The 14775-nt window shown below is 43.8% G+C and overlaps 1 protein-coding gene across 5 annotated transcripts in view; it reads left to right on the plus strand.

Annotated features, from left to right (window-relative positions):
* Positions 1-14775, plus strand: part of WDFY4 (WDFY family member 4) — a 255952-nt gene that overhangs the window by 95154 nt on the left and 146023 nt on the right. For all 5 annotated transcript variants that reach the window (XM_043926461.1, XM_043926460.1, XM_043926457.1 and 2 more), the window contains exons 24-25: positions 9380-9532; positions 13273-13346. In XM_043926461.1, coding sequence (XP_043782396.1) covers positions 9380-9532; positions 13273-13346 — 227 coding nt within the window. The remainder of the gene's footprint in view (positions 1-9379; positions 9533-13272; positions 13347-14775) is intronic.

Raw genomic sequence — 14775 nt, forward strand, 5'->3', positions numbered from 1 at the left:
TCAGCAGTAGAGAATCCACCAGCAATGCAGAAGATGCTGGAAACTCAGGTTCTATTCCTGGATCAGGAAGGTCCCCTAGAGGAGGAAATGGCAACCTGCTCCAGTATTCTTTTTTTTTTTTTTTTTAATTTTTTATTAGTTGGAGGCTAATTACTTCACAACATTTCAGTGGGTTTTGTCATACATTGATATGAATCAGCCATAGATTTACACGTATTCCCCATCCCGATCCCCCCTCCCACCTCCCTCTCCACCCGATTCCTCTGGGTCTTCCCAGTGCACCAGGCCCGAGCACTTGTCTCATGCATCCCACCTGGGCTGGGGATCTGTTTCACCATAGATAGTATACATGCTGTTCTTTTGAAATATCCCACCCTCACATTCTCCCACATAGTTCAATAGTCTGTTCTGTATTTCTGTGTCTCTTTTTCTGTTTTGCATATAGGGTTATCGTTACCATCTTTCTAAATTCCATATATATGCGTTAGTATGCTGTAATGTTCTTTATCTTTCTGGCTTACTTCACTCTGTATAAGGGGCTCCAGTTTCATCCATCTCAGTAGGACTGGTTCAAATGAATTCTTTTTAATGGCTGAGTAATATTCCATGGTGTATATGTACCACAGCTTCCTTATCCATTCATCTGCTGATGGGCATCTAGGTTGCTTCCATGTCCTGGCTATTATAAACAGTGCTGCAATGAACATTGGGGTGCATGTGTCTCTTTCAGATCTGGTTTCCTCAGTGTGTATGCCCAGAAGTGGGATTGCTGGGTCATATGGCAGTTCTATTTCCAGTTTTTTAAGAAATCTCCACACTGTTTTCCATAGCGGCTGTACTAGTTTGCATTCCCACCAACAGTGTAAGAGGGTTCCCTTTTCTCCACAGCCTCTCCAGCATTTATTGCTTGTAGACTTTTGGATAGCAGCCATCCTGACTGGCGAGTAATGGTACCTCATTGTGGTTTTGATTTGCATTTCTCTAATAATGAGTGATGTTGAGCATCTTTTCATGTGTTTGTTAGCCATCTGTATGTCTTCTTTGGAGAAATGTCTGTTTAGTTCTTTGGCCCATTTTTGAATTGGGTCATTTATTTTTCTGGAATTGAGCTTCAGGAGTTGCTTGTATATTTTTGAGATTAATCCTTTGTCTGTTTCTTCATTTGCTATTATTTTCTCCCAATCTGAGGGCTGTCTTTTCACCTTACTTATAGTTTCCTTTGTAGTGCAAAAGCTTTTAAGTTTCATTAGGTCCCATTTGTTTAGTTTTGCTTTTATTTCCAATATTCTGGGAGGTGGGTCATAGAGGATCTTGCTGTGATTTATGTCGGAGAGTGTTTTGCCTATGTTCTCCTCTAGGAGTTTTATAGTTTCTGGTCTGACATTTAGATCTTTAATCCATTTTGAGTTTATTTTTGTGTATGGTGTTAGAAAGTGTTCTAGTTTCATTCTTTTACAAGTGGTTGACCAGCTTTCCCAGCACCACTTGTTAAAGAGGTTGTCTTTTTTCCATTGTATATCCTTGCCTCCTTTGTCAAAGATAAGGTGTCCATAGGTTCGTGGATTTATCTCTGGGCTTTCTATTCTGTTCCATCGGTCTATATTTCTGTCTTTGTGCCAGTACCACACTGTCTTGATGACTGTGGCTTTGTAGTAGAGTCTGAAGTCAGGCAGGTTGATTCCTCCAGTTCCATTCTTCTTTCTCAAGATTACTTTGGCTATTCGAGGTTTTTTGTATTTCCATACAAATTGTGAAATTCTTTGGTCTAGTTCTGTGAAAAATACCGTTGGTAGCTTGATAGGGATTGCATTGAATCTATAGATTGCTTTGGGTAGAATAGCCATTTTGACAATATTGATTCTTCCAATCCATGAACACGGTATGTTTCTCCATCTGTTTGTGTCCTCTTTGATTTCTTTCATCAGTGTTTTATAGTTTTCTATGTATAGGTCTTTTGTTTCTTTAGGTAGATATACTCCTAAGTATTTTATTCTTTTTGTTGCAATGGTGAATGGTATTGTTTCCTTAATTTCTCTTTCTGTTTTTTCATTGTTAGTATATAGGAATGCAAGGGATTTCTGTGTGTTAATTTTATATCCTGCAACTTTACTATATTCATTGATTAGTTCTAGTAATTTTCTGGTAGAATCTTTAGGGTTTTCTATGTAGAGGATCATGTCATCTGCAAACAGTGAGAGTTTCACTTCTTCTTTTCCTATCTGGATTCCTTTTACTTCTTTTTCTGCTCTGATTGCTGTGGCCAAAACTTCCAACACTATGTTGAATAGTAGTGGTGAGAGTGGGCACCCTTGTCTTGTTCCTGATTTCAGGGGAAATGCTTTCAATTTTTCACCATTGAGGGTGATGCTTGCTGTGGGTTTGTCGTATATAGCTTTTATTATGTTGAGGTATGTTCCTTCTATTCCTGCTTTTTGGAGAGTTTTAATCATAAATGAGTGTTGAATTTTGTCAAAGGCTTTCTCTGCATCTATTGAGATAATCATATGGCTTTTATCTTTCCATTTGTTAATGTGGTGTATTACATTGATTGATTTGTGGATATTAAAGAATCCTTGCATTCCTGGGATAAAGCCCACTTGGTTGTGGTGTATGATTTTTTTAATATGTTGTTGGATTCTGTTTGCTAGAATTTTGTTAAGGATTTTTGCATCTATGTTCATCAGTGATATTGGTCTGTAGTTTTCTTTTTTTGTGGCATCTTTGTCTGGTTTTGGAATTAGGGTGATGGTGGCCTCATAGAATGAGTTTGGAAGCTTACCTTCATCTGCAATTTTCTGGAAGAGTTTGAGTAAGATAGGTGTTAGCTCTTCTCTAAATTTTTGGTAGAATTCAGCTGTGAAGCCATCTGGTCCTGGGCTTTTGTTTGCTGGAAGATTTTTGATTACAGTTTCGATTTCCTTGCTTGTGATGGGTCTGTTAAGATCTTCTATTTCTTCCTGGTTCAGTTTTGGAAGGTTATACTTTTCTAAGAATTTGTCCATTTCATCCAAGTTGTCCATTTTATTGGCATAGAGCTGCTGGTAGTAGTCTCTTATGATCCTTTGGATTTCAGTGTTGTCTGTTGTGATCTCTCCATTTTCATTTCTAATTTTGTTAATTTGGTTCTTCTCTCTTTGCTTCTTAATGAGTCTTGCTAATGGTTTGTCAATTTTGTTTATTTTTTCAAAAAACCAGCTTTTAGCTTTGTTGATTTTTGCTATGGTCTCTTTAGTTTCTTTTGCATTTATTTCTGCCCTAATTTTTAAGATTTCTTTCCTTCTGCTAACCCTGGGGTTCTTCATTTCTTCCTTCTCTAATTGCTTTAGGTGTAGAGTTAGGTTATTTATTTGGCTTTTTTCTTGTTTCTTGATGTGAGCCTGTAATGCTATGAACCTTCCCCTTAGCACTGCTTTTACAGTGTCCCATAGGTTTTGGGTTGTTGTGTTTTCATTTTCATTCATTTCTATGCATATTTTGATTTCTTTTTTGATTTCTTCTATGATTTGTTGGTTATTCAGAAGCGTGTTATTTAGCCTCCATATGTTTGAATTTTTAACAATTTTTTTCCTGTAATTGAGATCTAATCTTACTGCACTGTGGTCAGAAAAGATGACTGGAATGATTTCAATTTTTTTGAATTTTCCAAGACCAGATTTATGGCCCAGGATGTGATCTATTCTGGAGAAGGTTCCGTGTGCACTTGAGAAAAAGGTGAAGTTGATTGTTTTGGGGTGAAATGTCCTATAGATATCAATTAGGTCTAGCTGGTCCATTGTGTCATTTAAGGTTTGTGTTTCCTTGTTAATTTTCTGTTTAGTTGATCTATCCATAGTTGTGAGTGGGGTATTAAAGTCTCCCACTATTATTGTGTTACTATTAATTTCCTCTTTCATACTCGTTAGTGTTTGCCGTACATATTGCGGTGCTCCTATGTTGGGTGCATATATATTTATAATTGTTATATCTTCTTCTTGGATTGATCCTTTGATCATTATGTAGTGTCCTTCTTTGTCTCTTTTCACATCCTTTATTTGAAAGTCTATTTTATCTGATATGAGTATTGCGACTCCTGCTTTCTTTTGGTCTCCGTTTGCATGAAATATTTTTTTCCAGCCCTTCACTTTCAGTCTGTATGTGTCTCTTGTTTTGAGGTGGGTCTCTTGTAGACAGCATATATAGGGGTCTTGTTTTTGTATCCATTCAGCCAATCTTTGTCTTTTGGTTGGGGCATTCAACCCATTTACATTTAGGGTAATTATTGATAGGTGTGGTCCCGTTGCCATTTACTTTGTTGTTTTGGGTTCACGTTTATACAACCTTTCTGCATTTCCTGTCTAGAGAAGATCCTTTAGCATTTGTTGGAGAGCTGGTTTGGTGGTGCTGAATTCTCTCAGCTTTTGCTTATCTGTAAAGCTTTTAAATTCTCCTTCATATCTGAATGAGATCTTTACTGGATACAGTAATCTAGGTTGTAGGTTATTCTCTTTCATTACTTTCAGTACGTCCTGCCATTCCCTTCTGGCCTGGAGGGTTTCTATTGATAGATCAGCTGTTATCCTTATGGGAATCCCTTTGTGTGTTATTTGTTGTTTCTCCCTTGCTGCTTTTAATATTTGTTCTTTGTGTTTGATCTTTGTTAATTTGATTAATATGTGTCTTGGGGTGTTTCGCCTTGGGTTTATCCTGTTTGGGACTCTCTGGGTTTCTTGGACTTGGGTGGCTATTTCCTTCCCCATTTTAGGGAAGTTTTCAGCTATTATCTCCTCGAGTATTTTCTCATGGCCTTTCTTTTTGTCTTCTTCTTCTGGGACTCCTATGATTCGAATGTTGGGGCGTTTCACATTGTCCCAGAGGTCCCTGAGGTTGTCCTCATTTCTTTTGATCCTTTTTTCTTTTTTCCTCTCTGCTTCATTTATTTCCACCATTTTATCTTCTACCTCACTTATCCTATCTTCTGCCTCCGTTATTCTACTCTTGCTTCCCTCCAAAGTGTTTTTGATCTCATTCATTGCATTACTCATTTTTAATTGAGTCTTTTTTATTTCTTCTAGGTCTTTATTGAACATTTCTTGTATCTTTTCAATTTTTGTTTCCAGGCTATTTATCTGTAACTCCATTTTGTTTTCAAGATTTTGGATCATTTTTATTATCATTATTCTAAATTCTTTTTCAGGTAGATTCCCTATCTCCTCCTCTTTTGTTTGACTTGGTGGGCATTTTTCATGTTCCTTTACCTGTTGGGTATTTCTCTGCCTTTTCATCTTGTTTAGATTGCTGTGTCTGGAGTGGGCTTTCTGTATTCTGGAGGTCTGTGGTTCCTTTTTATTGTGGAAGATTTACCCAGTGGGTGGGGTTAGACGATTGGCTTGTCAAGGTTTCCTGGTTAGGGAAGCTTGCGTCAGTGTTCTGGTGCGTGGAGCTTGATTTCTTCTCTTTGGAGAGCAATGGAGTGCCCAGTAATGAGTTTTGAGATGGGTCTATGTGTTAGGTGTGACCTTGGGCAGCCTGTATGTTGACGTTCAGGGCTATGTTCCTGCGTTGCTGGAGAATTTGCGTGGTATGTCTTGCTCTATAACTTATTGGCTCTTGGGTGGTGGTTGGTTTCAGTGTAGGTATGGAGGCTTTTGGACGGTCACTTATTACTTAAAGTTCCATATAGTCAGGAGTTTTCTGGTGTTCTCAGGTTTTGGGCTTAAGTCTCCTGCCTCTGGATTTCAGTTTTATTCTTCCTGTAGTCTCAGGACTTCTCCAGCTATACAGCACTGATAAGAAAACTTCTAGGTTAATGGCGAAAAGATTCTCCCCTGTTAGGCATACCCAGAGAGGTTCACAGAGTTACATGAAGAGGAGGAGAGGGAGGAGGGAGATAGAGATGAGCAGGAGGAGAAAAAGGGGGACTCAAGAGGAGAGAGACAGATCTACGCAGCTGTCTGTTCCCAGAGTGTTCTCCGTAGCCCAGTCACCTACAAAGATTCACAGAATTGGATTGGGAAGAGAAGGGGAAAGGAGGAAATAGAGGTGTTCTGAGGTAGAAAACAGAGAGTCAAGATTGGGAGAGAATAATCTTCGGTTTAAAAATAGGGCTTCTCTTCCTTTTTTTTTTTTTTTGTAAGGTTATAGTGTATTGAAAATGAAAATTAAGGAGTAGTAGAGGAGTACTAGAGGACTTTAAAATAAGAGGAAAAGAAAAATAGAAAATAGAAGAGAAAAAGGAAAGAAAAAGAAAAAAAAAAAAGAAGAAAAAAGAAAAAAAAAGAAAAAAAATTTTTTTCCCCTAATTAAAAAAATCGTAAAAATCTATGAAAATGAAAGTTAAGGAGTAATGGGGGAGTAATAGGGGATTTTAAAGGAAAATAAAAGAGAAAAAATAAAAAATAAAAAAAGAAAAAAAAAGAGAAAAAAGTAAAATTATATCTAGGAGTTTCTCTAGAGCTGTTGCGGTCAGTGTGGGTTTGGCTCAGTTTCAGATAGCTCCTCGTTCCAGCTTACACTTCTCGGTATCTACAGGCCCCTTACGGTGTAGTCGGTGTTTTCTAGAGGGATTTTAATCTGTTGCACCAGTCCCTTCTGAAGCGGTTCCCTTTGTTTATTTGACTTCTGTTTGCGGTCTCTTCGGAGCCTCATTTCCGCCCTGACACAGGCGGGCGGAGGTGGACTCTTATTCAGGTAGCTAGTTCCGTCGCTCTGCGGGGAGTGGCTGACGCTGCGGGGATGGGCTGGCGCTGCAGGGAGGGGCTGGCGCTGTGAGGGCGGGCTTGCGCCGCGGGGACGGGCTGGCGCTGCCGGGAGGGGCTGACGCCACTTTCTCCGTCTGCGCTGCTCAGGCTCCCGGCTGTTCTATATGGAGCGTGCCCCGCGCTGCGCGAGGTTCCAGCCCTCGGGTGTTCCACAAAAGCGCAGAGCGAAAAGCTGCGCCTGCCCTCTGTGCCTTCCCCGTCAGAGCGGTCCAGGCAGCCAGGGGCTTGGTGGGCGCACTCTCCCCAGGTGTGGCGCGCCCACTCCCTTCCGCGGACCCAGTCTCAGTTTCCGCTGGCGCCAGTCGGGTGCGCGCGCCTTCCGCCCTCTGCGTCCCCAGCCCCAGTCCCCGCCCACACCGGTCGGGTGCCTGCGCCCTGTGTCTCGCCGCGACCTTCCCCTCCCCCCTGCCTCCTGCCTCCGGCGGGGCTGGGCCGGTCCGCAGCCTGCGAGCTCTTCTCTGGACTTTCTCGGTCTCTTTGTTTTGCGAACGGCCGGCAGTGTGTTCGGGCCGGTTAATGTACTCTCTCTCTTTTGGTCTCCCACAGTTCAAGTTGGCACCTCACAGAAGCTCCCTCCGATTGTCCTCAGGGCACTCAGGCCCGGACCCTACCCCAAGCAATGCCGCCCAAGACTCCCTTCCCGGGACGAGTCTCCGTCCTCAGCTCTTTTGTCTCACTTTTTATCTTTTATATTTTGTCCTACCTCCTTTCGAAGACAATGGGCTGCTTTTCTGGGCGCCTGATGACCTCAGCTAGCGATCAGAAGTTGTTCTGTGAAATTTGCTCTGCGTTCAGTTATTCTTTTGATGAATTTGTAGGAGAGAAAGGGGTCTCCCCGTCCTACTCCTCCGCCATCTTGGCTCCTCCTTTGCTCCAGTATTCTTGTCTGAAAAATCCCATGGACAGAAGAGCCTGGTGGGCTACACTCTGTGGGATCGCAGAGTCGGACTTGACTGAACAACTGAACACAAACACACATATGTACTTGTTGTCGTGTTTATCAGGAACAAAGTGACAAAAAAGAGAAATTTGGATGGAGCTAGGACAGGAGAGTTATCCTATGGAGCAGGCAAGGGGTGGGTTCCAGAGGGCAGGTGAATGGAAACCCGGGTCGTGACAGGAAGGAATGCAGTGCAGGCATTTGTGGAGCTGGTGGTGAGGAGATGAGGGTGTTCGTGTCTGGGTTCTAAACTCTCAGCTGTGTACTGGGTTGGGTGATGGTGGTGGGAAGTTGTGGAGAGAGGAGAAGAGTTGAGATCATCATCTGTAGGATGAGGAAAGCCAGCTTACAAAAAAGCAGAATTGGACTGCCAGGCCAAATTGAATACCAATTTGACATTTGACACTATTAATGTAAAGTGAAATCAGTCAACTTGAGTGATTTTTCTCATGCAACTTTCAGCCATTCTAATTATGTCCTGGTAGCGGAGTGAGGAATGGTAGATATGCCAAAGAAGTGACTGGAATAGTCTGAAAAGAAACTATTTGCTGATTTAAATTGTCTCAGTTTTGGCTGCTATAACAGAATACCATAGACTGGGTGGTTTATTAGCAACAGAAATTAATTTTCTCATAGTTCTGGATGCTGGTATGTCCACAATCAGGGTGCCAGCATGGTCAGGTTGAGTGAGGACCCTCCTGGATTGCAGATGGCCAACTTTTCATTGTATCCTCACATGGCAGAGTAGAGAGAGGAAGAGTGCTCTCCTGTGACTCTTTTGAGAGTACTAATCCCATCTGTGAGGGCTCCACCCTCATGCCTTCATCTAATGCTAATTATTTCCCAAAAGACCTGCCTCCGAATACCATCACACTGGGGACTAGGGTTTCATCATGTGGAGTTCGGGAAATACAAACATTCAGCCCATGACAACAAGTGAGACTTCCTGATGACACAGTGGAAGAGTATGTCTAAGAGGACGGGGGGTGGACTTTGTTAGATCCAGGAGTGGGGAACTGAGCTGTGAATGAGCTGAGCTGAGACTCTCAATGTAGTGGATGACAACCCAGATACAAGTGGATGGTAGGTCAGCCTGACTTTTGTGCTACTGAGGTCAACAGAGACAGGAGGCGAGGTTAGATCCACCTAGTCCATCTCTGAGATGAGTGTGGGCCACTGGGGTTCCAGTGCCTGGACCCTGGTATGGATGTCTGTGTGTTGCCAGTTTCCCAGGGCCTGGCACAGCAGAATGGCAGAATGGTACATCTGGAGGCAGCAGCCTGAAGTGAAGCTGATGTAACTGGGTTTGTGGGCAGATGGTGGCTGCCTAGTGATACAGCATCATCTGTGTAATGGGTATGAATGTAGGACCCCATAAAGGAAAATGAGAAAAGCACAGAAATGTGGAAGGAAACCAGGAGACCGTGGCATTCTGGAAACGTGGAAAATTCAGGAAGGAGCCGGGGCCCACAGTGAGAGGTGAAGCCACATAAGTACAGAGGAGTGGACACTGGTGGGGAAGCAGCCACAAAAGCTGGTGTCTGTTTTCCTTCTGAGAAAAAGGCAATGGATGAGGTAGTCCCGGAGAACAGAGTTTTTTCAGACTGGGCGGACAAAAGGTGCTGGTAGGAACAGGTGGATGAGGGAGAGAGTCCTGATGATGCATTCATTAGAAAACTGCTTTGTGTTTTAACCTTTGCAGATAATGGCTTTTCTCCTGAGGAAAAAGACCTCTTTTCTAAACCATCGCATTTTTCAGCTGATCCTGTCTATCACTGGCACTGCAGAACTGGGCTTTGGGTCCTCTGTAATCACCAACGTTGGTGTCTTTCAACACGTCCTCTGCAATTTCGAGGTAAACTGGAGGTTGGTCACTAGCCCTAAAGAAGCAGGTATGTGATGATACAGAAAGCTTGGAGCCTCCTCTAAACCCAGCGAATCAGCTTCCTCCATGGTCAAGGTGGTAGTGAGAGAGAAAACCACAAAGGCTCTGGAGCTCAGAGTCCCTGCTCTTTTAACTCCTACCACCAATAGGCTGTATGGCCTCGGGCAAGTCTCTTGACTTCTCTGAGTTTGAGTCTTCTCCTGTGTGAAAGGGAGGCCATCATCTCTCCCTCACAGGCTGGTGTGGGAGTCAAATCCGCTACTACCTGGGAAAAGATTTTAAAACTGTAGGCTTCCATACATCAGAGGATATTAAAGCATCCCATTTCCTTTGGATGATGCTTTGCTATTTAGAAATGCTCCTGTAAAGGAATGAGTGAGGGATCCTGAGGGCACATAGGAGGCTGAGTGAGGAGTATTGGACAGACCTTTGGGTAGATCCCTTCACAAAGCATCATTTATTGAATGCTGGTCACATGCTGATGTGTTCTGGAGGTATGGTGATAACCAAGACACAGCTCCCACACACAGCCATCTGGGCCCAGGACAGGACGTAGCTGATGCTACTATGTGCTGGGTGCCAGTGAGGGGGGACAGGGCCTCTGGGGAGTCTGAAGAGGGGACAGTCAGCTCAGCTTTGGGGCTGAGTCTGGCAGAACATATTCAGTGGGGGAATGTTCCAGGTGGAGTGGATGCCACTGACTCCCAAGAACAACCACAGGCATTTGAGAGCATGTGGCTTGGGGCACCTGCAGCAATGTTATTGCAGATAGAGGTGACTCTTTGCAGCCCCATGGACTGCAGCACTCCAGGCTTCCCTGTCCTTCACCATCTCCTGGAGCTTGTTCAAACTCACATCCATTGAGTCAGTGATGCCATCCAAACATCTCGTCCTCTGTCGTCCCTTTCTCCTCCTGGATCTGGAGATTGCTGCAAGGATTGTCGGGGAAGTCAACCAGACCTGGGATATGGGCTCCCAGTGCACAGCAGGAAGCAGATATGCAAAATAGCCTCACCACCCTGGTAAACAAGTCAGCGTGCCTTGACCACACTGCTGCCCCTTCTAAAATGCCATGGCCATGCTCAGGCATCTTGGCTCCTCTATATCATTGCCACCAGCCCAGCCCAGGAATTACCCACACAGGAACCCACCCGCCTTCCACTGCCTGCTCCTGGAACCACCATGGGCACCACCCATCCCCTCCCTGAATGAACTAGCCCCTCAGCTGAGCTGGTGCTTTTCACACTTGGGTTAAGAAAATAGGGAACTAATAAAAACAAGCAGAAAAGATGCTTTAAAAAATCCATAATAAACCAATGAAATGACATGACATTTTTAAAAGATTGAGAGGAGAGAATTTTAAAAAGAAGAAGGATTTCCCCAGTGCTGGCTATGTCAAGTGAAGTCAGGGCAGGGATGTGTCTGTTGTGTTTGGAGGTCACTGACAGGCCCAGGGAAAAGTAAATGGTGGAATTGGACGTCAGGTGAAGAGCAGGGAGGAGGCTGGAAGGAGACAGTTGGTGAGTTTTTGAAGAAGAGACAAGGAGAGAAGAAAATTAAAGAAGTGTTTCAGAACTTAGGAGACTTGAGCAGTGAAAAGGGGGCATCTAAAATACCAGTGTAAGAATCAACTATTGATGGGACAAGTCCTTCAGGGAGAGGGAAGGTTTGGGGAGCAGAGAGTAGGTTACAACAGAAGGGGCAGACCCTTGATGACTGGTTTGCAGCAGAGGGGAACAGGACATTGAGAAGCTGAAAGGGACAGGAAGTTGAAGTCATGCATGCCTTAGGCCTGTGGCTTCAGAAAAGGCCACCCCTTTCTGAGACTGAGGTCGTCATAGGGGTGGGGAGAGAGCAGAATTTGACACATTATTCATTTGATATTCAAACTAACTTAATACAGACATCTTAATACAATCTTTAGTACAGGGGTTATGTGACATAGAATAACATCCAAAAGATTCAGTTATGCATGTTTTCCAAAATTCAAACAGTTGGCATTATGTAAAGTAATTTCTAAAAGAACTGGGTAGCCTCAAGTGTGCTGGGGCAACTTATTTTTCTAAAGTTCTGGAGCAGAAGACAGGGGGAGGCATATGCTTCAGGGTGTCTGGATTACTTTCTCAGCTCCCCCAGTTCCCAACACAGAGCCTGATGTATCATTTATTCAGTGACTGCCTTCATGAATGAATGCATGAATTTAAGTATGCAAAGCTCTTGGCATCCTCTTGAGTATGTTGGGGTGCCGTGTCTGGTTACCTCTACCTTCCCGGGAGCCACATTTATCCACACCAGCTCTCTCAAATGACAGCTGCCCTACGTCTGTGTGTACCTGGCAGTGATGGTGCTTTCAGGGGCTGGAAATATGTCAGGCTGTTTTTGGCTTAAGAGTATTCCACTTGTCTTATTTTGGTTTACTTTGTATTCACTCTTTTAAAAAAGGGAGTAGATCCTTATTAAGAGGTCACTACATGGCATGTATGATGCTGAGCCTTGCGGATTGGAGAGGGACAGTCTCTGCCTTCATAATAAACTTAAAGCCACTGAGGTTGTTCCACTTTTCCCCCTAAGTAAATGGATGGAGCCATGACTACTTGCTTGGTTCAAGTGAGGTTGATTATTGACTCTCTGAGTCACTGTCTGCAGGAGATGCCTGTGGGGGAACACAGCAAGAAGGAAAGAGTGTGGGCTCCATGGTCAGACAGACCAGGCTTTGAAGCCAGTCTCTGCCAATTAAAAACCGTGGGCGCCAGACAAGTCTCAGAGACTCACCGTTCTTATCTACTAAATGCGGATAATGATTTGGTTTTGGGACTTTGTGCGATCCTTCTTGCCTCCAGCAAATGGTACCATTTGTAAGTGTGAGCTCCTTTTGCTGCTATAAGAGTGCACTCTTTAAACTCCCACATCTGAACTTTCTTGATTCTGGGATTTAGGAAATGTCATCATTTAGATGAGAATAATAGAGCTCTCTAAAGGGAAGTATTAATAGAAATAAGAATGAAGGCACACTGTCACCTTTGCCCCAGAAGAATGGGGAGCAGCTGCATTTTGTTTACAATAAAGAAAATAACCTGAGTGATAAACTTCCCTCTTAGAATCTCAGTGCCTTTCACAAGGGTGTGTCATTCACAGTTCTGTTGCATAGGAGCTACAGGTTCTATAGATAGGGGACCTGAAGAAATTGCACACACAAGCTGAATGCATAGTTGCTGCAGTATAAAACCTGAGAGGTGAGACTCAGCTCCTAATTCCAGTTCAATGACTTGTTGGTGGTAAGGGACCTGTTTCTCAAAGGTCTATCTTACCTTCTATTTTCATGTCTAAATTGGGAACACTGGTATTTGCCTTGTATAGTAGGATCCTATGAGGATGAGATGCATTTGCTGTGTTGATGCACAGGCTGTGAGGCCCAGGGTGGGACACATGTAGAAGATGGTCACTGTAGGTGTCCTTGGTTTGAATCTAGATCCACAGCAAAGCTCCAGACAGCAGCAGAGATGGGGAAGACAGGAATGGTGTTTGCACTTTCTCCTGGGGGTGGTGCCCTCTATATTTTCTAGTGGTCAGGAGAACTGATATGATTCTGGAGCTGGTGAGCTGTGTTAGTGATTCCAAGCCAAAGAAGACCATACCGAGCTCCTCACTGGCTCACACTGCCTGCAACCCTTCCCTTCACACACTTGATTTCATTGTGTTCTGTCTTCTAGCTCTGGATGAATGCTGCTGACAATTTGGAGCTCTCTCTCTTTTCCCATCTAGTGGAAATCCTTCAGTCAACGAGGTAGGCTGGGCTTTGGCAGCGTGGGGGTTGCAGCTAAGGTTTCATGCCAAGAATAGGACTAGGAGGACAGGACAGCCAGTTGCTCAGTAACTATGGACTTCTCCAGTTCCCAGAGCGTGAGGTCCCCAGGGGGCAGTAGGTCTGTCTCAGTCTATTCAGCTGCTAAGACAGAAAATACCATAGGCTAGTTCAGTTCAATTCAGTTACTCAGTCATGTCTGACTCTTTGTGACTCCATGGACTGCAGCACTCCAGACTTCCCTGTCCATCACCAGCTCCTGGAGCTTACTCAAACTCATGTCCATCGAATCGGTGATGCCACCCAACCATCTCATCCTCTGTCCTCCCCTTCTCCTCCTGCCTTCAATCTTTCCCAGCATCAGGGTCTTCTCCAGTGAGTCAGTTCTTCACATCAGCTAGCCAAAGTACTAGAACTTCAGGTTCAGCATCAGTCCTTCCAATGAATATTCAGAGTTGATTTCCTCTAAAGGAAATCCTAAGGAAGTACTAAGATGGACTGGTTTGATCTCCTTGCAGTCCAAGGGACTCTCCAGAGTCTTCTCCAACATCACAGTTCAAAAGCATCAATTCTTCAGCATTCAGCTTTCTTTATGGTCCAGCTCTCACATCCATAGATGTCTACTGGAAAAACCATAGCTTTGACTAGACATGCCATTGTCAGCAAAGTAAAGTCTCTGCTTTTTAATATGCATCTAGGTTGGTCATAGCTTTTCTTCCAATGGAAGCCATAGACTAGGGGACTGACAAACCACAGAAGTTTATTTCTCACAGTTTTGGAGGCTGGAAATCTAAGATCAGACTCTGGCAGATCCAGTGTCTAGTGGGGACCTGCTTCCTGGTTCATAGTTTGCTGTCTTCTCACTACAACCTCAAGTGGCAGAGGGGTAAGGGAGCTCTCTGATGTCTCTTTTATAAGGGCACTAATTCCATTCATGAGGGCTTCACCCTCAAAACCCAAGTATCTCTCAAAGGCCCCTCTCCAAATGCCATCACATTGTTACTTTTTGAATTAGTCAAGGCTCTTTTGATAGCAAATGGCAGAAACAGAACTCAAACCAACTTAAAGAAGAAAGAAATAGAGGGTGAAAAGGAAAGCAGAGAAAGGGGACATTTATTGGCTTATACAGTTGACAGAGGCAGATCTTCACATGTTGTCTGGATGATGCTTATATTACTTTATCTGAGATCTATCCCTGGTCTTGTCTGTGCTTTCTTCCATGCTGGTTTCATTCTGGCTGGGCAACTTCATAGAGTGTCCTCAGCTCTGTACAGTCAGCAGACAGGGCTTTTTTTTCACTCAATACTCCTAGCAGTAGGATGGAGTCTCACGGGCCATCTTAGGTTATGTGGCCAGGCCAGGAGCATCTCTTGCCCTCTGGAGTGGGTGGAGGAGAGTTAGAAAGAGGTAA

The sequence above is a fragment of the Cervus elaphus genome, chromosome 15 (assembly GCF_910594005.1).
Source record: "Cervus elaphus chromosome 15, mCerEla1.1, whole genome shotgun sequence".
In the NCBI taxonomy this organism is placed as follows: Eukaryota; Metazoa; Chordata; class Mammalia; order Artiodactyla; family Cervidae; genus Cervus; species Cervus elaphus.